The sequence below is a fragment of the Prionailurus bengalensis genome, chromosome X (assembly GCF_016509475.1).
Source record: "Prionailurus bengalensis isolate Pbe53 chromosome X, Fcat_Pben_1.1_paternal_pri, whole genome shotgun sequence".
NCBI classification, from domain to species: Eukaryota; Metazoa; Chordata; class Mammalia; order Carnivora; family Felidae; genus Prionailurus; species Prionailurus bengalensis.
Window position 1 is genome coordinate 46,571,126 of NC_057361.1, and position 25,822 is coordinate 46,596,947.

Sequence of the window (25,822 nt, forward strand, 5' to 3'; positions counted from 1 at the left end):
CTTACTGTGTGGCATTGAGCCAGCCGCTGGACCTCTCTGGGCCTATTTTCACATCTGGAATATCAGGAGATTGAGCAGAAGACTCTCCAATGTCCAATGATTCTCCCTGGAGGACGCTCATCCTCATCTCCATCAGAATCTTTCAGACAAATCAGAGGAAAGTGAGGCGCTGGTCACAGACGACCCCCTTCCATATCTTCCGTCTTCTCCCACTGCCCTCCCCTTCCTACTGTCAGGAGCTTGCAGCACTGGCTTGCTTGCCAAACTTGTTGCCATGACAACGGGTTACAAATAACTCAGATGCAGACGAAGATTTTAACCCAAGAGCTGCTGGTCCAAGGGCTTCTTTCTTCCTCCCCACACCAGACTGAGGGAACAATCTGGCATATTCTTCAGGTTCAAGTGACTCCTCAGTGTCACAAGAATACATCCTGCTGTCTGAGGCTCTCCTAAAACCTGACTCAAATCTTTCCAATCACTTGCTCCCATTAAGGAGTGATCACTCTTATCTTGAACAGCTTCTGTCTGTTAAGGGCTATATTGGATGCTTTACACACAGTAGCTAAGAAAATCTTCCCAGAACTCTTTCAGACATTATTATTCCCATTTTGTAGGGGAGAAAATTGAAGCCCATGGATGTGACTTGAGTAATGAGGTCAGAGAGTCAGAATTCAAACTCAAATTCATCAGATTTCCAAACCCAGGCTTTTTGCATTGCTAGTGGTTCACAAATGTTGGTCTACACACTTGGGGACATATCTAAATAATCTGGGGCAGCTAAAAATTCACATTCTCACTTCCATTCAAGAAGGTGGAATACATCTGCCTCCTCTAATTCCTGAGACCCTATGAAATAAGAGGAAAGGGATCGTGTATAACCCACGTCTCCAAAAAAAAGCTGGAGGAGGCCCCATCAATGGGAGTGAGATTTCACCAACTTTCTGGCAAGCAGAAAGGGACTTGAAGGGTGGTACCTGAGAAAGCAGGACAGGGAAGGGTAGAGGCACAGCCCACATGTGGAGGGGGGACATGCAAAGGAGAGCCCTGGTCTACCCTGCAAAATCCTGGTGAGACTCTGGCACAAAAGAGCTATCCTGATGGTAGGCAGGAAATGCAGAGCCCCTGAGAGAAGAATTGAAAGTATGTGTTGGAACAGTTGCCTCCCCCACCCTCCCTCTGCCCTTCCCCATGTTTGTTGGTAGAAATCAAAAGCGAAACATCTGCACTTGAAGTACAGAGGGTTTCTTGAATCAAACAGTCCCAGTGCAGAACCTCCGCTTTCTGGACTTAGGAGTCCTCCAGTAGAATGTGTGGGGCACATCTGTCACCTTAAGGGACAGTTTAGTAGTGGACTTGACCAACCTCTGTCTCTTACACAGGCCTCCAACCAGTCAACTTTTCATTGGCTTCTTCTTTTTCAATGTTTTTGAGAGAAACACACACAGCGTGAGTGGGAGAGGAGTAATGAACTAGCGGAGAGAAGGAGACACAGAATCCGAAGCAGGCTCCAGGCTCTGAGCTGTCGGCACAGAGCCCGACGTGGGGCTCCAACTCATGAACCATGAGATCATGACCTGAGCCTAAGTGGAACGCTTAACCGACTGAACCACCCAGGTTCATTGGTTTTCTTCTTAAATCAATGGGTGACAGGTTTGAACATATGTGAAGAACACGCTAATTGGTTTATGAATGGACTGATGAAGCCAACGGGAAGAACTAAGGGTGTGCCTATCTCAAGCAAAAAAAAAAAAAATTACCAAGCAATTATGAAGTTCAGGGACACACACACACATACACACACACACAGGAAAATAAATCCAGGTAATTATAGTACATTTCTTGGCTCTTTAGCAACTACTTATTTACTAGAAATTGGGATATAAACATACTGGCCAGGGCACCTGGGTAGCTCAGTTGATTAAGTATCTGACTCTTGGTTTCTGCTCAGGTCATGATCTGGCAGTTTGTGAGTTCAAGCCCCATGTTGGCTCCGTGCTGACTGGGCAGAGCCTACTTGGGATTGTCTCTCTGCCCTTCCCCTGCTCGTGCTCTCTCCCTCAAAATAAACTTTAAAAAAATTTAAAAATATGTAAACATATTGTAAAGAGTGAAGGGAGGGGATATAGGGATGTGTGTGTGGAGGGGGATAAAATCCTCTCCTACTATAATGAGTTGTGGAGAGATAATGTCTCAAATTGCTAAGAAATAGTAGCAATATCATATTGTATGTCAACTATACTCCAATAAAAAAAATAGTAGCATAAACATGTTGTATAGGAGCCTGGTGGTGCTGCAGTTAAAAATCCTTTCAGTTACAAAGTAACACAAAACCAAACTGACAGCAGCTTAAACACTTATGGCTTTACTCATTCATTTATTTATTTTTCGGGAAGTTAGTTTATTATTAACATAAGTGTGGCACGGGTTCAGCTGCGCAGTGATGCCATCGGGGAGCCAGGCTCTGTTTCTTCCTTCATGTGCTGTATCTTCATCCTCATGCTCAGCTCCTCACAGTCACAAGATTGCTGTCACAGCTCTAGGCAGCACGACTGTAGTCAAGGTAGAGAGAAGAAGGAAAGGGACAGCATCAGCAAAAGCCTCTTCAGAAGCCCCCTCTCCCCAGCAAACTTCTCATGGCCATAATTGAGACACATAACCATCTCCAGCTGCAAGGGAGGTTAAGAAAATCTCTGGCTCTTCAGCCTCTGACTGGGAGATGACAAAGGAGACGGGGGTTGGGAGTGGTAAATGCCAGAAGAAACAGCCAAAGACTGGTAAAAATCATTTAATGCAGTTGCCTCTACGAAGTGGGACTTGCAGTGGGAGAAAACCCAGATATTGCTGGGTTTTCTTATGAGCTCTTTAGCACCACTGTATTTTTTTTAAGTATATGCAAGTGTTACTTTGATGAAAAATTAAAATTTAGAAGTGTTATGGTTTCTGTGAAAGGAAAACATTAGGAAAAAAAATAGAAGCTGGCAGCAGTTTTCTGTCTCCAGAGGAAAGGACATCAATTCACCTTGGAAGCAAACTTAGCAGAACAAACTTGTTACTTAGACTAAGGTATCTCAGGAATCCACCCCTGATCTTAGAGAAAATTGTGCTATCACCATCAGCGGTAACATGGCTGGTGGAAACCAGTACAGCACTGTGCAGCAGTTACAGAGGTTGACTGCAGTTAGACAGTCCTGGTGCAATTTCCTGTCTGCCATTTATTAGCTCTGTGACCCTGGCAAGTGACACCTGGGAACCTCAATTTCCCTCTTCATGAAATGAAGGTAATTCAAGTGCCAGGTACAGAGTAAGCATTCAGCAAATGTTATCCACTCTGATTAAAATGTTAAATGTTCTGAGCAGTGACATAATTTGAGTGTACTTTAACAGCATTATGCTTCCACTGAGTTCATTTTTTATCTCAAACATGGGTTTGGACTGGACTGGCCCTGAAAATTACTTGCTCCTGAGACATGTGTGTGCGTATTTTGTTCACAGAAGATGCTCAGTTTGGACTACACCAAGAGATCTTCAGGCTTGGATTGCTGTTGACTCCTGTTGAAGGAAAGACTGTAAAAAGGAACTAGACTGGATTGTCGTTTCCACTATATATATTATTTAATGTTAAAAAACAATCCACCCTACATAATGTGCTGCTATTACAATTGCCTCATGTTGGCCTGGGAGTGGTGAACAGAACAGTGACCTTGTCTCTCTGATGTCAAGGTGAGAGCTAGAGATCTGAACTTCTGGTAGGGAGCATACGGCCAAACACTATCTGGTTGTTGGATGATCGTCTTGCCCACACATGGTATCAGTGTTGGGGGCTAAGGAGAAGGACAGCCAGTATGTAGCCTCATTCAGAGGGGCATGGGTGGCATTCTCTCAAAGAGGTAATATCTGATCATCCATTTATAATTTTCCTTCCTGGCTTGGTAATTATCATCTGTTATCCCCAAGACTCCAGTAAAGCTCTATTAAGCACACACTCACAGAAGATATTGCATCCATTAAAGAAAAGGATGCTATGAAAAAAGGCACCTTTGGAGAATAAGAAAGAGTGCTCAGAAATTGAAAATGACTGCCAAAATAAAAAAGTAGGCTAGAAGATAAATTCAAGAAAATGTCCCAGACTGCAGAGTAAAAAAACAAAGACATGGAAAATATGACATAAAATGAAAGACTAAGACAATCATCCAGAAGATCCAACACCCAACTGATATGAGGTCTAGAATGAGAGAACAGAAAAAATAGAGGAGAGAAAATTAACAAAGAAATAAAACAGTCATTTCTCAGAGGAGAGGAACACAAGTCTTCAGACTGAAAGAGCCCAGCCACCAGATGCCCAGCAAAACAGACAGGAGAAGAACACACTCCTGTGCTCATCACTGACATATTTCAAAACACATGAAGGGAGAAAAAAAAAGTAAGCTTCCTGAAGTGCGGAAAACAGGTCGCCAAGAAAGGAATGAGAATCATATTAGCACCCGACATCTAATCAGCAACACTACACACTAAATGCAATACCTTCAACATTCAGAAGAAAAAATATTTTGATCATAGAATTCTAAAGCCAAGCTATCATGCAGATATGAAGGTAAAATAATGCCACATTTTCAGATATGCAAAGACCCCAAATTTTACCTTTCTTAAGAAGTTACTTGAGGATGTTCTCCACCAAAATGCATGGTGTCTCAGTCAGGATTCTTGGATGCCGGTAACAGAAACGGATTCTAGTTAACTTAAGCAGAAAAGGGATTTATTACAAGGTTATCAGGTATTTCACAGAAATCTGGGGACGCGGGCAGAAGCCACAGCTAAAGCCACACTGTGGGAGCAGCCAGGTGAGAATGCTGCTACTGGTCCTGCTTATCCCCACAGCTGGAGCCCTGGGATGTTGTCCTGACACCACACACCACCACACATAAACTCTGGCCATCCTCCTGTTCGTTCTCATTGATTTGTGGTCAACTTTGGCATTGTGTTGTTACTCATGCTCTTCAGTCCATGGTATTGTTTTCCTCAGTTTATCCAAGGCCCCTCTTTTGCTTTATTTCATTGTATTATCTTTTCCCTTTCAATTCCCATTCCCACTCCCATTCTACTGCCCACCTCACTGTGCTACTCAAGTGTATTTCATGTATATACACTTCCAACCCATCTTCCATATGTTTATTTTGGTATATGCATATCCATGAAAACAGTGTTGTTTTACAGTTACATAAATGGTGTTATGCTGTAAATCTCATTCACCTTTCAGTCCACACTAGCCTTTGGAGATCTATCTGTACGACTCTAGTGAATTTAGCTCATTTCTTTTGATTGCTTTATATTTTGCATCCTATAAATATACCACAGTTTGCTTATCTGGTCCCATGGTGATGGACACCTGGATTGCTCCCAATTCTTCACCACCACAAACAATGCTAGAACAAATAACCTCAACTGTATTTCCTTAAGGACCTGGAGAAGAATTTCCCAGGTATCTATTTCTCTGGAATATATATTCAGGAGTGCAGTTGCTATGTTGTACGGTCTACACCTACTGAACTCCGGGAAGTATTGCCAAATTAGTCTCTGGAATACCTGTTTCCGTTTATGCTCCCACCCACGATTTTCCTTTTCTCCTCACATCCTCATCAGCATCTGACAATACCTCACTTTCTACATGTTGCCATTCTTGTAGCAATTTATTTTTTTTTTAATTTTTTTTTCAATGTTTATTTATTTTTGGGACAGAGAGAGACAGAGCATGAACGGGGGAGGGGCAGAGAGAGAGGGAGACACAGAATCGGAAACAGGCTCCAGGCTCTGAGCCATCAGTCCAGAGCCTGACGCGGGGCTCGAACTCACGGACCACGAGATCGTGACCTGGCTGAAGTCGGACGCTTAACCGACTGCGCCACCCAGGCGCCCCAGCAATTTCTATCTTAATTCTCATTTTTCTAATTATTAGCAGAGTTGAAAATGTCTTAATATATTCAAGTTTCCCCTTGTGTAAATTCAAGATTCTCTTGTTAGTTACTCTTCCTATCTTCTGCCCATTTTCCTATTGGGTTTACTATCTTCTTTTTTTAGTTACTAATCTTTTGCCAGTTTTACACCTTGCAAATATATTCCCCTAATCTATCATCCATCTGTTAATTTTGCATATTCCCCTCTCCCCTGTACTTTTGGCCCTAGATTCAAGGCCATGAACAGAGTATTCAGCCCTTGCTGCCTGGTGGACAGGGAAAGGAAGTTTCTGACCTCCTTCAGTTTCCATGGTAGGAAGTGAAGCCCTGCCTCCCACCAAGACTCACAGGAGGGGAGTAATCTCCCAAACAGAATGAGGATTTAGATGCTAGGCAGCCACTAGAGTTCACTCTTTTGGTTGTCCAACATCCATATGTACCCTTCTTCCCATACTTACTTACAAAAATGCTTCCCTCTTAGTACCTTATGTAACGAAAAAATATACTCATTCCTTCTCTAAAGGAAGACCGCAGAAAGTGTAAGTTTGAATGCTTTCAGGTGCAAGCAATATAAAACTCGACTCAAGCTGGCTTAAATAATAAATGTAATTTATTGAGTCACTTAACTGATATGTCTGTAGGCAGGGCAGACTTTAGGCACGGTATGATCAGCAATATGGTTCCATTTCTCTGTGCTTCTTTTGCCTCCTCCATTTGTCAGCTCCATCCTCAGGTACGCCTTCTGCATGTTCACAAGATGGCCAACAGCAGCAACCAGGCTACGTGCTTCTTTGTTCATATCCAAGGGAAGACAGGCCACCTCTTCCCTCAAAAACTGAACAAAAGTCCTAAACTTCAGTGTGACTGGATCATCTCTGAACCAATCATCACTGTGGGAATGGGGCATGATTACTCAGATTGGTTTCTACCAATAAAGGCCTATACCTAGAGCTGGCAGTGGGTTCAATCCCACTCAAAATTGTATAGTTGTTATACAATGGGGGAGGAGAGGAATGGATATTGGAAAACAACCACAAAGTCCACTACAAAGGAGTAAACTAAGAAAGAGGAAGATATGGGGTCCAGGAAAGATTGGGTCCAGCCCAGAAGAGTAATGAAGGGACGTCCCAGGATGACAGTTGCGCTGCAGGCCTACAGAGCAATCAGTCCAAATTGGAGCAGGAAGACGGAGGGCTCCCAGGAGGAAGGTATCTGGGAAAAAAGGGGATTCAAATGATTTTATACTTTCCTTGAGAATTTGGAACAATTTAAGAAGGAGATAAAGTCAGACAATGCAAGGAAAAAAGAAAGGCAATTAGAAACTCCAGGAAAAAAAAACTGCATAAGAAAAGAAATGTAATCCTAGTACACTAATTGGAGCTTCAGGGAACAACATTTACATAATTATAATAACATAAACACTTTATTGACTTTAAACTTTTAGAGTGACCTGTCAGCTAAGTATGGATGACTTAATTATGGTTATAGAGCAGAATGTAAATGTTATTAATCTCATTAACATAAAAGTATAAATGACAGAAGCTGAGAGACTGAAAGCAGCATAAGTCTATTATTTAAAGGTACGAAGGTAAGGAATAGAGAATATATAATTAACAATAGAGCTATATTGGGGGCATGGGAGGAGGGTAGTTGGCTGATTTAAATAGCAGGAAGTCAACAGATAATGCCTAAATGTGATAAATAAGTTGATAAATAGAAAAACCTGTATATTATTTAGAGATATTAAGATAATTACCAGAAAAATTAAAAACAAACAGTTGTAAGTAGACTAGTAGATTCCCAGGTCAAGATGGCAGACTTACCATGTGTTTATCTCCACTCCCACCTGAGACCTTGCTAAAATGATAGTAAAGGAATTTTTTAAAAAGGTATAAAAACACAATGAGGAAGATAATGAGAGCAGGTCCATCAGCAAAAGAGAGATTTCAACACATTTCTGGAAGATAGAAAGTAATGGAGGAATGGCAACTGATGGAGCATGGTGGAGGAAGCCAAAGCCTGGAGTATGCATGGAGATGATGCCACCGAGGAAGGAGTTGATCTTTCTCTGCAGAAGCCTGGAGTCTTGGGTCTTAACAATGTCAGGTATGATGTAAAGTGTGAGTGAGATGTTGGGTTGAAAACAGGGAGATTAATTGGAAGCCTGTATATCGAACCGTTAACCCACCCTCTTATGTACAATTCACAGCAGCCAGGTGTCTACCCATTAGGCAAAACCCAGAGGGTTCTTAACTAAGAAAACTGAACAACCTCAGAGAAAAGATCTTCACATTCTAGCATTCGAGGATTCTGTAGCATAGCAGTCAGTTCTCTTCTAATCATCCTAAAGGAAAGCCATCGGTCACCTAGCACTGTCCCCCCATACACAGAGCTCCCAATCAGATATTTGTTGCTACATTCTTAAATATGAGTATACAACCATGGATTACCAGGCATTTGAGAAATGACTGCAAATTAAAAGAGACCAAAATAAGCAAACAGGGTAAAACGAATCCCAAAGGAAACATATTTTTTGAAAGGAAAATAATAGAAAATACCTCTATTATACCCAGAGAGATTCAAGATACTAGTACATCCATTAAACAAAAATAGGATGCTGTAAGAAAGGAAAAGGAACATGAATGGATGTTTGGAGAGTTTAAAATGTGATTGCCAAAATGAAAAGAAATTCAATAGAAGAGTTGGAAGATAAAGTTAAATCTCCCAAAAAGTAAACGAAAACAAAGAGAGGGGGAGAGCTAGGGAGGGAGGAAAAATGAGATTGAGGGAGAGACCAGATTGAAAACTACAAAAGATCAATTCAGGAGTTGTTCCAGGAGAGAACAAAGAAAATGGAAGAGAGGAACTATATTAAATAAATAAAAGAATGTCCTAAAGAACTTCACAATGAAGGGACCTAACCAGTGACCAGCACAATGAATGACAAATACCCAAACTTAAACACATAATTATAAAATCTCAAAACACCAAGAATATAATTTTTTTAAAGTACTATTTAAAGTTTGGGGTGGGGGGAAGTAGATGAAGTACTTTTCCCTATTCCTCTCCCCAAGTACAGCTAAAATCCTGGGGCACTGTATATAAACATAATAAGACTCAGAAAGGTGAAGAGAAGAAGGCAAACAGGCTGGAGACCTTGGCAGCAGAGAAGTGACATGGTGGTGAGTTCCTTCGGTTTGCTTTTTTACTCGCACACTCCAGACTTGGTGCTGGAGAAGGTGGCAGTTAGATAATAACCACTTCACTCCAGCCAAATACCACAGAAAAAACTGTGCAAATGCCAAGTGGGGAGCTTAGACTTGTACCCTTACTGGCTGAGAAGTCACCCTTCCCCTTCCTGCTGGGGTGCTCTCAGAGAAGGTTGAGTAGGGAGCTGGAACTCCCACATCCTCACCCAAAGAGTAATGAGGATATCCTCCTTCTGGCTTGCCAGCAGGAGGGGATCCTAGACTTCCACACCCACCTGGTAGTAATGAGGCACTGGCCCCTCTCTCACTGCTGGAACAGTGTCTGAGGAGGGAAGCTGAAAAAGAATGCCCAGGTTTCAACATAAAATTATTCATCATACCAAGTTCCAAGAAAATCTCAACTTAAATGAGAAAAGTCACTTGGTAGACTCCAACACTGATATAAGATGTTAAAAATGATCTGACAAGGGTTTTTAAGGAGCCATCATAAAAATGCCTCAATGTACAATTAGGAACATGCTTAAAACAAATGAATAGAAACTGTCAGTAAAGAAACAGAAGATAAAAAGAAGACCAAATGGAAATTTTAGAAGTGAAAAATACAATAACCAAAACAAAAACCTCAATGGATAGGCTAACATCAAAATGGAGAGAACATGGTAAAGAATCAGTGAACTTGGATACAGAATAGAAATTACCCAATCTGAAAAACAGAAAAGACTGGAAAAAATAGTGAACAGAACCTTAGGCACCTGTGAAACTGTAACAAGAGATCTAACATTTGTGTCATTGAGATCCTTGAAGGAGAAAGAAAAAAAAGAAGATATGGGGAAAGTTACTATAAAGCAATGAGATTCAGACTGATATCAGACTTTTTATCATCAAAATTGGATGCTAGAAGGAAGTGGAATAATGCCTTCAAAGTTCTGTGGGAAAATGATGTTGAACCTCAAACTCTATAGCCAAGTATAAGGATGGAATAAAGCTATTTTCAGACATGCAAAGACTCAGGAGGTCTAACTCTACAAACTTTTCTGAGAAAGTTACTTGAGGATGTGCTCCATCAAAACAATGGAAAACAAACAAAAAAAAAACCCCTGGGAGCCAGCAAATGGTGGATTTAACCAAGGAAAGCAGTGAAGGAAGGTCTTGAAATGACAGCCATGCATCAGGCCTAGAGAGCAACTAGTCCAGATCTGAGAAAGAGTATAGAGGGTTCCAGGAAGAAGTTCTCTTAGAAGATTAAAAAAAAAAAAAAAGTAGGCTTGATGGAATACTTAATGTAAGAGAGATTTTGAGAACAAAAAATATGGAATACATGATAAAATAGTGAAAGATAAAGAGTATTAGAAATGTGAGGGAGAAATGAAAAACTACAAGGAAAAATTGAAAAGTACATTAAATGGCTTCCTCAATGAACAATACTTACAGTCACATTAATATAATTGCTTATTGCTTTTCAACTTTTCAAATCAAACTATCAAACTATTGGCAACACACATACAAAAAAACTTAAATCGTGATTACAGAATTCAATGTTATCAACTTTGACAATAATAAAAGACCAGATGGCAGAAGTTGGGGAGGTTGACAGTGGAGAAGGGGAAAAAAAAGAAAAGATATTCTCATCTAACAAAGTTCTGGTCAAGAAATATTGTCTCTAATTCACAGACAAGGAAAGAAAGGTGCTACTTAAATTCTGAAAAGTATCTTGTACAGAAACTCAATTCTGTTAGAAGCAGAGAAGACGAGAGTTGAACTTGGTGTAAGTGATCTAAATCCTCATTTGTCATACATAGCAGGACAGCAATGGGTTAATGTCTGAAACTGATGAGAGACAAATGTTCACATAGCTCACATAACATTTAGATATGGAGGTAACAATCAGAAGAAATAACTAGAAGTGGCTGCTAATAACTAAAAGTGGTTGAGTGGGAGTGGGGCTGTAGACTCTCACTTTTCAGTGTCCTTTTGTACTGATTTAAGTTTATTGACTTGTCTTCTAAATATGCACACATTACTTCTATTTTAAGATGAACGTGTTAAAATTAATTTTGAAAAACACAGAAAAAGGACACTCCTGTCCACCACTTATGCCCTCCCTCCAAATTCTCTTGTCACTGCAGACCTAATGGCAGAATACAAAAAAACTTTGACAGTCTCCCTTCCTGCCTCTCCCTTAGATACAGCTCTGCTGCAGCCAAACTGGGATATTTGTTAGCCTGAAGTTGCCATATTTACACCCACCTCCTTGCTTGTTTTCACGTCTCCCAGGCCTGAAAAGCCCTCACTCATCTCCACCAGTTGGAATCCTATTTTTCAAGGCTCAGCTCAAATTCCTCCTCCAAAAAGTCTTCCTTAGTCCCCTGGGAGAACTCTTTTCCTCTCTCCTCAGGGACTCTCGAGTCTTCATTCATGCCTCTAATTATGACACTTACATATTCTTTCAAGTATATTGCTTGGGTCAGTGTTTCATGCCTACAACCATCTTTCACGCCAGCTACCAGAGTGATCTTCCTAAAATACCCATCTGACTTACTCTCCTGCTTCAAACCCTTCCACAGCCTCCCACTGCCAATAGGGTCAAAGCTGAGCTCAAATGCCTGGCTTCCACATCTTCCACCACATGGGACAATGCCCACTCCCCCCAAAATTCATGCACTTCCACACTTTTCATGTAGCTTTGCTTAGGCAGCTCCTCTGCTTGGAATGTTCCATATCCCCTTTCTACATGGTAAACACCAACTCTTCCTTCAAGATTCCATTCAAGTGCCCCCTTCTCTATAAACGCTTTCCTGAGTACTCCCTCCATCCTGCCCCACCCCACATAGGAATGGTCCTATATTCTCTCCCTGCCTCATCTAGACTTCTGCTACATAATCTCTCGCTCTTGGTGCTTGCTTACTCATCTGAGTCCCTGATTAAACTGCAAATTCCTAGAATTGAGGGAGTATAGCTTATCCTCAGAACCTAGCACAGGGCCTGACATGATGCAAGAACTCAGTGTATGCCTGCTGGCCACATGGGTGCAAGTGATGACTGAGTGGATCCAGGAAAGAACAAATGAGCAAACAAATGAGTGAATGCTTATACTGAAGCCTGGGTGAATAAGTGAATGAATGAGTTATGCATGAATAGGTGAACAAAGGAATGATGAGTGGATGAACGAGAAAAAAAAGCCAATAAGTAAATGAATGAGAAGTGCCTGTGCCAGTGAGGTTATGCGACAGAGTGAATTCCCACCTGTGTCTTGTTTCAAACCCACTTGGGGAAGGCCCTCGTGCCCTGCTCTCCACCCATCTACAGTGCACACCACAATGTTCACTTCTTTCAGATTACAAGAACACACACACTCAGGTTAGTGATGGAGATTTATTGAAGCATTCACAGGGAAATAAGGAAGACAAGAACAGCTACACAGGCAGCCTCATGGAGGAACAGAAACTCGAAAATGGTTCATGATCCAAAGCAGCTCTAGAGCCTGGCTTATCTCATCACCCCCTCAGCTGCAGGCATCTGTTGCTCCCTTCTCTAGTGCTTCCCAAAATGGTGACTCAGCTTCTTTCTGGCTGTATTTATACTCCTCCTACTGCTACTGACTACCTTTTATCTTTCTTTCTTTTCCCTCTGCTCCCCTCCTCTCTAGCCCTTGGCCTTTGGGGGCCTCACAGCTTCTGGGCCTCCTGGCTCCCACAGCTTCCTGGCTTCTGGGGCTTCAGTTCTAATGAATCCAGGGCTTTCTGTGTTGTAGCTTCTGTTTGCCTTATAAATCCTGCAGCCTCTTCGATTCCTGCTGCCTGGCTACCTTGTGGATCTTACAGTCTCATCACTTCTGCTACCTCGTGGATCTTGTCCGTTTGAACCTTCTGCTGCTTCATGGATCTCAGATTCAGGGTTCTGCCTCATGGTTTCTGTTCCTCGTGGCTCCTGCTACATTGTGGCTCCTATTGCTTCATGGCTTCTTTGTCCTTTTGGCCCATTGTTGTCTTGCTGCTTCATGGCTTCTGCTACCTTGCGGCCCCATGTTCTCACGATAATAAACATCTATGGTCCCTGCAGCTTTCTCCTTGCTTTTGCTGTTTCGCTTCTGGCACCCCTCATCCACCACCACTTCTGTCTCACTAAATTCTAATTAATTGTTCACTTCTGAATGCCTCACATCTAGCCTCCCTGGAGGCCATTTAATATAGGCCATCCCTACGAGGTGGAGTTCTTACATCAGTCCACCTCATAGGCTGCGACCTAGAGACTGGCTGTCCTCAAGTCAGATACTATCCCAAACTAAACATCTGTGGCCAGGATTGTGAGGTCACATGGTACAGAGCATGGCAACTCATGCTTAAGAAACCCCTTAGAAGGGACTGTGGGCATGGCAGGTTTGCTGAGGGTTTCCAGAAGGGGGCAGTGTAATTGGCAAGCTTCTTGTTTGGCCTGTCCAGTACACTGACCTTCAAGGCCAACCTAAGTCCCGCCTTCTCCCTGGCCACCTCTGCTTGTCCTGATCTGTGATGGGAGAGATCAAGGCTCTAGGAGTGATGTGGAAAAGGAACTTAGGTTCCAGTTCTGGCTCTGACACTTTCTAGTAATGGGGCCTTGGGCAAGCTCCTTCCCCTCCCAGGGCCTCAGGAGGGAGTTGGACAAAGTCTGTAAGTTCCCTTACAGGTCTGACATCTAGGCATCTCACTTTAGGTTATGGTCTAAGGGATGGGAGTCTTACCTGGGGAAGCCCTCAAAAACATCTCTTGAGGTAGGAAAGAGGGAGTCAGAGTCCTGGCTTGGAAGAGCCTCACTGCATACAGGAGGTGCTTAGCCAAGATTTATTGAACTGGATGAATGAATCAATGGCTGGGAGGCTGGGCTGGGGGGGGGGGGGACCACAACACAGCACACAGAATGTTTAACTAACTTAGGGGAGGAGTTCCAGTTGCTGAGGCTGGAAGGAGATTCTGACTTAGATGGATGAGGAAAGAGGAGAATGACTGGGATAGGGTAGGAACGTGGGCTACTGATGGACATTCATTTATCCTCTCAGTCACTCTCCACATCCAATAATCAGTCACGAAGTCCAGCTCATCACCTTCCCTTTACAGCTCACTTTTGTTGCCTCCAACCCATTCTCACTACTGTTGCCCTTGAGTAGTCCTCCTAGTCTTCTCAATAGTTTCCTAACTGATCTCCCTGTCTCCATTCTCTCCCTCACAAGTGCATTCATTCACGCACTCACTCACTCAAAAACTATTTATTGGGTGCCTGTTTTGGGTTAGGCACTGTGCTTTTTGCTGGGGATATACCAGTAGCAAGATAACCCCAGGCCCATCCTTGTGGTGCTTTTAGTTTATTCAGAGACAAAACAAGCCAATACAGTGAGTAGTTGAGCAACAGGGAAACCACAGGTCTGGCAGCATACAGCATGCACATCTATCCTAAACCATTTCCATACTGGCTGACCAGAAAAAGGTTTATTAAGTTCTCATCTGACACACAGTCTCCTAAAACCATTCCGTGGCTCCCACACTGCCTACAGCTAGTTCCCAAACCTGGCTGCACCCTACAGTCACATGCTGACTTTTCTAAGCACTCAAGATCCTGAGGCCCCATCCATTACAGAAATTGAACGTTTAGAGGCTGGGGCCTGGGATGCTCCATGCGTCTCTGGTGCACAGCCAGTTTGGGAACCACACTGTCCCAAGGAAGTAAATCTGAACTCTGTCACCAGGCTCTTACTCCCCTCTTCAAATCTCTGGCTCTCGAATACTTCTCCAGCTTCACTTCCTGCTGTTCTTCCCCACCTCAGTAAAACTTTTTTCAGGATTTTGGAACTGTTTTGCCATTTCTTGCCTTCAGGTCTTTGTGCATACTGTCTCCACAACCTGGAAATTCCCTCTACTTCAACTGAATGGTTCCTACCAGTCTCTCGAGACTCAGCTCAGGTGTCACCTCCTAGACTAGAGGATGCCTTCCCGGAACCTCTACATTTAAGCTAGATACTCCTCATTTTTCAATGCTCCCGTCAAGAGTGCTATCACACTGTATGGTTAAAGGCTGTTCTATGAATTGCCTCCCCCAACTAGTGAGCTCCTCAAAGGCGGGGTAAAGACTGAACTCCTGTTTGTGTCCCTGGCGCACAACACGAAATTCCTAGAGTGAAGTGCCCAGTTAAAGGTAAACACTGCCATGGAGTTTTCTTAAACTCCCTAGACCAAGGCTACTGGGTCCAGAGTATAAAGGAGTCAGCCTAGTGCCATCCAACTAGCCCTAGAGATTCTATTTGGACATAGCCTACTCTTGGCAACACTGTGGTGTTGGCTCTCATCTGAGTACAGCCTTCACTCAGCACATGTTGCCCTGTGATGATAGGAGGCAGTGTGGCACAGTGGGCAAGCACTGGGCAAGCACAGCGATCCTCCTGGTTAAGTCTAGGCTCTGCCAACGAACCACTGGGCTCTAGGACAAGGCCTCTCACCTCTCTGATCCCCAGGACCTAAGTCCTTTGTCACATTTGTGTTCCTGTGGGCCAGGGCTTCAGCCCAAGGCATGTCATCTAATCCTTTCCACCCTGTGAGGTAAGGATTATTATCCACATTATTATCCACACCTACTGAATTAGACTTTCAGAGGCGGGACCAGAGCAAGGAGCTCCACATCATTTTGGATGTGGAGGTGCAGCAGGGAACAGCTGCTTTTTATTATAAGCCCTTCTGTACTATTTCACCTTCTAATCAGTGTATATATTGCTTTGATTTTTAAAAAGGAAAAAGAAAAAGCTTCACAAGTGATTCTGGTACACAGCCAAGGTTGATAACCATCCTCGCAGCAGAGAAAAGCACAAGACTGAATCGGAGGGCCTGAGTTCAAACCCTGTTATCTGGTAGCTTGGTCATTAACCTTCCTGGGCCTCAGTATCCTCAACTGTAAAGTGAGGAGAATAGTAACTGCTACTTTGAAAGGCCTGTGATAATCTAAGTGCCAGCCAAATTGCTTCAAATGTATTTCACTTCATCTTGCCTACACTGCTGCAAAGTAGGCACATATGACCTCCTTTCCTATGTGAGGAAACTGAGATTCAGGGAGGTGAAGTAACGAGCTAAAGTTTCTACAGCTAGGATTTGAACCAGGGTGACTCCCAGACTGTGCTCTTTCAGATATGCCAGCATTTCCCAAACTATAGCACACGTACCACTGGTGGTATGTGACTTCTTTGGTTGAACACAAATTTGAGTTATGCCTTTTAATATGTATTAGAAAAATACATAATTAGCATATCAAACCCGTGGTTTCACGGATATCACTACCTAGGATGAAACTGAAGTAGGTAACAACATTATACCTAAGACAACCTCAGGAAAATATTGAGTAAATAGTACAGGAGGGCAATTTGGAAGTATCTATTTAAAACAAAAATATAAATAGCCTATGACTCTGCAGTTCAACCTAGGAAGCAACCCTAGGTAAACTCATACACACACGCGCACACACACACACGTGTTGTTCCTGTGTAGTATTCCGTAATAGCAAAAAGAGAAAACAGTCTTAACTATCTATCACAAAAGAAATGGGAAGATGTGATAGAGTCCTATAATGGCAGTCTATATAGCCATTACAAAGGATGAATTGAATCTACATTTTGTAAAAACATGCATAGATCTCAAAAACATCATTAAATTGAAGAAAGCAAATTGTAGAACGACTCAATATGCCATTTATATTAAATACACAACAGTATTTTCAATGAATTATATACGTAAAAGTCTTAAAAACAGTCTAGATGGATGTACAACACACACGATAGCAGTTTAGAGGGGGATGGGGAATGGTAGTCAAATGAGGCTACCTTTATTTATAAATCTAATGTCTTAGAGAATGGATTCATGCATTACTTGAGTAATCAGAACTGACTTAACTTTTAAAAAACAAAAATGCAGTATACAATCAGAACAAGGTGATGGTCTGACAGTGTACATGAACGAGCAAAGGCTGACCTCATGGCAGCAGGCTCTGCTGCCTCTGCACGGTCCCTACAGCTGACACAGTTAGTTCCCAAAAGGAACTTCACACACATTCGGCCGGGATGTGGCCCAGGCTACCTCTCCCCGACTTCCTCACAACCCAGGTTGGGGCCCAGGCACCTGGTTACCACACAATTGAAGCTATAGGCTTCCTTAGGCCCTTCACTTACCAGATAAACCCCACTGGTGCCCTGGAACTTTCTCAAAAGCTAGGCATCCAGTATCTTCCAGATTTGGAGGCTCTTTCTGTCCCTAACAATTGGGATCAGAGCCCACAGGGGTCTAGGTATGAGAAGGCTTGTATTCTGAGGGGTCGGCACCTAGTGGGCTCCAAGCAGGGATAAGGCCCCCAGTGAGGAGCTTGACATCATTAAATCCTATGAGGTAGGTAATATTGTTAGCCCCATTTTACAGATGAGGAAACTGAGGCACAGAAAGGTCAAATGACTTGCTCAACATCAGATTAGTGACTTAAAAAAAGGACGAGAACCCAAAACTGTCTGTCCCCAGAGCCCAGGCTCTGCTCCTAGTGCCCAAGCAAATCCTACCAATTTGTCAAGGTTCAGCTCAAATGTGACCTTCTCCAGGAAGCCTGGAGGTGATCATCCTCTTCTCAAAGTACATATACATAGAATTCAGCTAACCATGGGAAATCATGAACCTACTACATCTCCTCAGTAGGAGGGTAGAGATCATGTCTGATTCAGCTCTGTATTTCTAGAATAGAGCCTGACAAATAAAGAGTGCTCGATATATGTCTGATAAACACACAAATGAATGAACACACGAATCAGTGAAATGAGGGCAGTTTCACATGACTGACTCCTATGAGGTCCTGAATACCTTTGCCCAGCTCTGGGGTGCTGTCATACTAAGCTCTCTTAGAATCAAGTTCAGCCTAGGCTCCTTCTAAAATGAATCTCCGATATCTTTATTATTGTGCTAACACACCCACATGCACACACGCAGACACATATATACACACATACATACCCACACACAAGCAAGATGCAAGAGGCCCAAGGGACCTATGGTTATGGGTGATGGGAGGGGGGTCTGGGGAGGGGAAGGCGGGGGGAGGGAAGAAAGAATGGACAGATGGCCCTGTTCGGCTCAGTTCAGCTCAGCACCTCCTTCCAAAGGCCAGGATGCTCCCTGTAGCTCAGGAATTTTTGCTCCAGACCTAACATCACCTCTGTTCCTCTTCATGCTTGACAGCAGTGCCTAAATCCCATGACTATACCAAACAGGGACAGGAGGTAGGGGAAGGTTGGGAGCCAAGTATTGAGAGATTGGGAGAGGGGCAGCTTAGGGATCCAGACAGGGCAGGAGGGCAGAACTACTGCTACTGCTCATTGGGGTTGGGGTTGGCATCTGGGTACTTGGTGAGGTCGAAGGTCAGGACTTTGCTGATCACACAGTCCCCTTGCTGAAGGAGGAGGGAGAAAAAGAAAAATGAAATTGTAAGGAGAGAATTAAGGGAGGGAGGGGGTCTAGCGCCCCAGGACTGGGGGCCTCAAACCCTCCTCCCTACATACCTGCCCAAAGCCCAAGCAATGGTTCTCTCTGGGTGTGAGAGGATGTGCTCGGTCCCATGTGCCTTCTCTCCCTGCCTACCTCTGCATTCTCCTCCTTTTCTCTGCTGTCTGGCTGCCTCTGCCTGGCCGTTCCACTTGTCCCCAGACGCAGTGGCCCTGCCCAGCTGGGCTGGCTAAGCCTCAAGGGCAGGGCTCCAACAAGCCCAGATGGTTGTTCAGGACCTGAGTCCCTATGCTCCCCCACCCCCATGGCCCTCCACTGCAGCCTTCCCTTCCTGCCCTGGGGAGTCAGGCAGGGAGTGGGGCTGGCTCCTGAGCCAGGCCCGCCCTACCTCGGGGTAGACTCCAATGAGGCTCTCAGCCTTGGTGTAGAACTCCTCCTTGAGAGAGATGACGATGGCCTGGAAGTTGCAAGTCGACTGCTCCTTGATGTAATTTGCCACCTGTGGGAGGGGCCGCCGGGCACTTAGCAGGGCTGAAGCCCTAACACTCCCTTGTGTTTTCCAGTCAGAACCAGAGGCAGAGGGGGTGGGGTAAGGGGTGAAGGGTTGGGGGAAAAGAGGCTGAGAGGCCACTGACTAGCACGGCGTGAATGACCCTGGGCCCAGCCTCCCAGGCACAGAGAGCAGGCAGCAGGAACGGCTAGAGCACACTCAGGAGTTGCTCCCTGAAACCCAGCCCCAAGCTAGGGGCCTCCCTCCCGGGCCCCACTTTCCTTGCACCCACCTTGCCAATGTTGGTGTTATCCAAGGCAGCATCGATCTCATCCAGGACGAAGAAGGGGGCTGGCTTGTAGCTGGGAGGGAACCAGTAGGTGAGCTGACACTGATGGGGGCAGGGGTGGGGCGGGAAAGCCCCAGGGCCCATCACACAGGCCAGCATCCCCCTCCACTTCTTCAGAGACTAAAAACCCCAGGTCATAATGTTGCCTGAGCCCCCAAAGGCCAGTATACCAACTGAGCCCTCCTCTGCATCCAACCCTGTGCTCCAGGAACCTACAGAACCAGGAGAGGACATGGTTCTCTCCAGAGCTTCCAGACTTGCTGGGGAGATAAAGCGGTCCTAGGCTCTGGCCACACTGTCCAAGCTACCTGAAGGTCCTCCCCACCCACCTGCACACGCTGCTGTGTCTCCCTGCCTCTCTGTACGTGCTACACCCTCTGCCTAGAATGCCTCCTGGTCTCTTGGCTATCTTCTACTCATCCTTTGCATTTCCTGCTCAAGTGTTACCTGCCCTCAAAAGCCTTCCCTGACCACCCAGACCCTCCCCCAGACTGGGTTGGTATCCCTCCTCTGTGCATCCACAGCACACACGCTCACCCAGTTACGACACTTAGCTTGCTGTTTACACATCTGGCTTTCACTAGACCATGAGCTCCTCAAGAACAGAGACCATGTCTGACTCATCTGTGTTCCTAATCCCCCAACAGAGTCTGGTACAGAGCAGCCCTCAAGAAATGCTCGCTGAATGATGCTGTACAATCAAGTACTAAGTTGTGGGGGTCAGACTCAAGTACTATTGGCATTCAGGAGGGGGAGATCAGGGTATGCCATAGTGGTCAAAGCAGGCTTCCTAGAGGAACAGGAGGAGGAAAATGAGATGTGAAGGTGTGGTAGGTGACAGTCAAGCTAGATTTGCATAGAAAGGGCTTGTTAGCCAGCAACCATGTAAGCAAAAGCCTGGTGGTAGGACTGAATACATGCAGGGGCCAGTGAGGGCATGCTGAGTGGATGAGGGTGGATGGGAAAGACAGGTCCAGGAAACCAAGGCCAGATATGCTGTAGTAGGTAGGGAAACAGGGATGCAATCCAGATTCCACCAGAACATCTTCACCTCTGCAGATCTCTGCATATCCTTGGGCCCCAGAGCCTCTGGTGGCCTCAGTTCAGTCTCTCCGCCAACTGCCCTGGGAGGAGCAGCCTTACCTGTGGATGGCAAAGAGCAAGGCCAGAGCTGCCACTGTTTTCTCCCCCCCTGACAAGTTGTCCATTGGCCGGAAGCGTTTGCCAGGAGCCACGCAATTGTAGTTGATGCCGTCCAAGTAGGGCTCCTCAGGGTTCTCAGGGCCCAGGAATGCCTAGGGAGAAGGCAGATGGATCAGAATCTGGGTCTGGGTCTGCATCTAAATGAGGATGGGGACAGGATGCCTAAAGGGAAGGGCAACAGGATGGTAGGGGCTAGCCGGGTAAGGGGCTCCAGCCTACCTGGGCACTGCTGTTGCGGGATAGGGCCTTGTAGATCTCATCAATGTTGGTGGCCACGGATTCAAAACAAGCATTGAAGCGGTCAAAGCGCTCCTTCTTGATCTGTTCGAATGCCTGCTTGGCTTTCTTGGCTCGCTTTCGGGCTGCCTCAAATTCTGTCACAAGGGAAAGACAGGTGACTCCTCAGTGCCTAGGCTCTGCCAAGGCTGAGGAACATATCCTGGCAAGAATGACCTGCAAATGACAATCCACAGAGCAGGGACATCCCAAAGGGAGAGGAATGTCTGGGGAGGGTCCCAGGAAAATGATCCCACAACCACCCATCCATCACCAGTGGGCCAGCCACATAGTATAAACGAAGAAACATGGGCTTGGAGCCACAAAAATATGAATTCTTCCCTGGGCTCAGGTAGGTGACGGTCAAGCTAGATTTGCATAGAAATGGCTTGTTAGCCAGCAACCATGTAAGCAAAAGCCTGGTGGTAGGACTGAATACATGCAGGGGCCAGTGAGGGCATGCTGAGTGGATGAGGGTGGATGGGAAAGACAAGTCCAGGAAACCAAGGCCAGATATGCTGTAGTAGGTAGGGGCTATGTGACTTTGGGTGGGTCATTCACCCCCTCTGAACCTCAGCAGTTTTCTACTCTATAAAACAAGTGTGGTAATTAACCCCTACTGTTTAGGGCTCTTGGGAATTTCAAGTTAAGAAAGCACGTAAAAAGGGGAGCTGCTGTGATATGTAACAGGCCCTTGCTGTAATTCCGGCCTTCTGCCTTCACCTTAGACCCAAGTAAAAGGGAAAAATCTTACCATCTGAGGTCTCCTGGAACTTGTCTCGGACACTTTCCAGCTTTTCCATGGCTTTCATGTTAGGGGCAGCAATACGCTGGAGTACACTCTGCTGCTCATTGAGCTTCTGCTGCAGTGTATTCATCTCCTGTTTGATCTCCTCCTCGGCCTGGGCATCCTGTAAACCCCAGGCCCAGCAACATCAAGAAGGGCCATCTCCATAAGAGATGCTCCACCAAGTGGGGGCCCTGAGCACTTGCTCCCATGTAGAAGCTCTTCTGCCCTAGCTCAGCTCCTTCCACCAGGTCCTCCTCACAGGAACCATTCCTACCACCCTGGAAATTACAGGCTGACGCCACTTTCTCATCTCTAGCCCTTCCCCCAGGCCCTGCCAACCTCTCCGTCTCTCAGGAAGAGCAGCTGGTGGTGCCCCTCTCTGGCTCTCAGCCCAGGCCATGAGCCAGTACCATCCCAGGGTGACCTAGAGGCTCCCACACAGGCTGGTCTGGACTCCACCTACGGCTCCACAATGAATAAGGCAACTCACGTTTTCTGCTCAGATCACCACATCTGAGCAAATTCCATTTAAGTTTTAGGTCTTATGGTATTGCAATGCTTGTCTGCGCCTGTGCCTTTCTGCCACTTTCAGTCAATATATATTTACTAAATGCCTTCTAAATGCCAGGCGGCACTGGGGCTCTCATATCCTGTGAGCCAGGGCTCCTGTGCTCACAGAACTCATGGACTAACAGAGGAAGGCATATAAGTAAACAATCAGAACACTGTACAATGAACACCAAAACAATGATAAACAGATGGTGTTGGGTCAGCACATAAGAAGGGCAACTAACTCAAACTCGGGCTACAGAAGGCTTCCAGAAATATGTTTAAGCTCAGGCCTACAGGATGAATGGTGAGGACAGAGAGAAGGAACAGCCTATGCAGACAGGAGCATCACATGCAAAACCAGGGGTCTGCTTGTGGTTCATTCAGGGAAGTCAAACCAATTCAAAAAAGTAACCAATTTTAATAAATTTCAAAAGCCAAATAAAGGTGGGGGGGCAATTCAATATGGCAATAATTATGCACTGTGCGCATGTGTGTGTGCACGCGTGCACATAAGCATGCTGGGGGATGAGGTAAGGCTGGAGACATGTGCAGAAGCCCGATGATAAAGGGCTTTTTAAGCCTTGTAAGAGGTTTGGACTTTATCCCAAGGGAGGTGAGGTACCACTGAATGGCTTCAAGCACAGGAAGGACATGAATATACACAAATGGATGCACAAATATACACATTTTAGAAAAACCCTTCTAAAGATCTCTCTACACTGCTATGAAGTGGTCTCCTGGATATAAGTGAACTATGAAAGGTACACAATAGAATGCTTTTTTTTTATATCTAAGAGAAGGAATGGGAGTATCTTTGCATATTTACAGATATATTTATATTTTTAAAATACAACAACAAAAAAAGGATAATCTAAAAACCAATTAAAATGGTTGCATATAAAGGAAGGGAGATGAAGGGGACAGGAAAGAAAGTTAAACTTATTTTCATGTACCTTATGTTATACTTTTGGTTTTAGAACCATATTAAGATTTTATAGAATTATAAAAGAAAATTCGATCAAAATGTGAAAACCACCAGGTAAAAAGATTGTTGGGAACAAGACATTCACAATATACCAAACAATCACCCTAAAGATGACTAGTTACTACTGACAACAGTAAGAAATGTGGCAATTGATACCTTAACTGAGGACCACACTTAACATCATGAATAGTAGGACATCCTCACGTTACATGCCTCCTGGCATGATGCAGTACAGAGTACACAGCATCACCGATGAAAGGTTCTGGCCAAAAAATTACTTAACCCAAACCCAACCCAGACTAGATCAAACTTCCAATTTATAGGAAACAATAAGGGTAGGTAGAACAAGGTTAGCAACAATGAAAGGAAACAAACATATCCATAACATATCCATTCAAGACAACACATAGACTTCAAAAGATCAATGATGTGGGAATGCTTCACATTAAAAGAAACTAAAAAGAGATCAACCAAAAGCAATACGTGAATCTTGATTGGATCACAGTTTAAAACAATTATTAAAAACAAACTTTTTTGGAATAACTAAGGACATTTAAAAATGGGCAGGATATTAGATATGACATTATTAATTTTCTTAAATGTAATATGGAATTGTGGTTATGGAGAATCCCTTGTTATTAGCTGAAGTATTTAGAGTTGAAGTCTGCAACTTCCTTCAAATGGTTCAGCAAAAACCAAAACGCATGTAGTGCAGAGGGAGGGAATCAAGCAAGATGAGAGAGGGAAAAAAACCGGAAAATTATTCATTGGGGAGTGTAAAGTGAAAGACATGTGAACATTCATTGTACTATTCTTTCGATTTTTTTGTGGATTTGAAAATTTTCAAAGTAAAGTTGGAAAAAAAAATCAAAATGCAAAAATGAGCAGCCCCTTAAAAATGGAAAACTAAACAAAGAACCATGACTATATATTAAGCTGATTAAACACTCAGAGGATTCTTTCGAATCACTTTAAAATACAGGAACATGCCGTACATGTTCAATGAGCCATTAGCTTAACAGCAAAGAGGACTTCAAGGAAATCTTCAATAGCATTCAATAATCAAATTATTACTAAGAATATCTCATTGATATTTTCAAACTATTACATATATAGAGAATAGGTTAAAAAATACATTATTATGTTAGTGTTGCTAGGAACCAAGATTTTTAGCAAGAATAACTGAGGGAACTCAAACATAAAACCAATGATGTTAAACTGTGAAAATTACAATTTCAACTGAAGTATCAATGTGAACTCATGGTAACATTTTTCCTTCAAAATAAAAAATGCATCCTGTAGCCCGGTCTACTGAAACGTTCTAGAAGCACTCAGCAACCCAGCAGTCATGAGCACTCCAGTGCTCAGTTGGTGGTTGCTAAATAGCATTTCTCACTGCAAGAAGTCAAGGCTTCTCAGAGAGAAATGGCTAATTATAGATCTGGGGAAATGTAAAGGATGAACTTGGACATACCAGAAAGCAAGGAAGACAAAAGTCTGTAACAGTTATGTCAAAATGATTCAGAAGCCAACTTGAACCAGTTCTCACTGGCCAAAGATGCAACAACTTGATCAACAAGAAGGATAACAACCACAACAGTGCAACACATCTAATATGTTTAAATCCTTGAGTTCATAATGATATACCTGAAAACTCAGTGAACAAATCTTGAGAATGCCAAAGAACAAATTCATTATTTTATAAACTAGTAACAAAAGATTCAAGCCTACATACCCTGCCTTTTTAATATAAACTGCATACCTCAGAGTAACCAAGTAATTGATAAGAGGAAATCTCTCTTTACAGTATTCCAGCTAACAAAGAAGAATGACAGAGTAAGAAGATTACCATTTTGCAACCACAGACAAATTAATGAATCTAGACAATAACCACCATGGCTGCAAACACAAAAAGAATCACAATCAGACATTACCAACCTCCTGATTAAAGTTAAGAACGCCACTTATGACCAGTCATAACAACCCCCAAACTTGACCAAAACAAACCCCCCAAACTTAAATCTAATCAAACCCCTAGATCAGAGCTGTCCAGTACGATAGCCATAAGCCACATATGACCAATTTTAATGGATGTTGATGGATGTAAAAACCAATATTCAACTTAGTTACTAGAAAACTTTTAAGTATATTTGGAAAAAACCTGGCTATGTGGTTCTCCTTTTTCAATTGTAAAGTTTAAGGTAGCAAAATACAGATCAAGTACATCCAAGGAAAATTTAGCATCCAAATTGAGATGTGCTGGAAACATAAATAGATACTGTATGTTGAAGACTTAGTACAAAGAGACTGTCAAATATCTCATCAATAATTTTATATTGTTTACACACTGAAATAACTCTTTAGATATACTGGGTTGAACAAAATACAGTAGTAAAATTAATTTTACTTTTTAAAAAATGCCACATGTGGCATTATATGTCTACTGAACAGCACTGATCTATGTCTACCCACTTTCAGGAACTACAGGGGATACCAGAACTTTTTTTTTTTTTTTTTGTTCTGGGGGAGCAT

General features: G+C 43.7%; 1 protein-coding gene across 11 annotated transcripts in view; it reads right to left on the reverse strand.

Annotated features, from left to right (window-relative positions):
• Nucleotides 1-2,341: 2,341 nt before the first annotated feature.
• The window catches only part of SMC1A (structural maintenance of chromosomes 1A), a 47,353-nt gene continuing 23,872 nt past the window's right edge, over nt 2,342-25,822 (reverse strand). For 3 of the 11 annotated variants that reach the window (XR_006295709.1, XR_006295708.1, XR_006295710.1), the window contains 8 exons: nt 21,718-21,874; nt 20,907-21,061; nt 20,628-20,779; nt 19,428-19,497; nt 19,034-19,144; nt 6,576-6,783; nt 4,639-4,735; nt 2,342-2,549 (listed from right to left, as the gene is read on the reverse strand). Coding sequence is in view for 8 of the 11 variants with exons in the window: in XM_043570552.1 (XP_043426487.1) it covers nt 6,571-6,783; nt 19,034-19,144; nt 19,428-19,497; nt 20,628-20,779; nt 20,907-21,061; nt 21,718-21,874 (858 nt within the window). In the remaining 3 variants the exon portion in view is untranslated. Of the gene's footprint in view, nt 2,550-4,638; nt 4,736-6,540; nt 7,161-12,515; nt 18,593-19,033; nt 19,145-19,427; nt 19,498-20,627; nt 20,780-20,906; nt 21,062-21,717; nt 21,875-25,822 lie in introns of those variants that run through there. The other 8 variants (XM_043570560.1, XM_043570554.1, XM_043570559.1 and 5 more) reach the window with 6 other exon arrangements.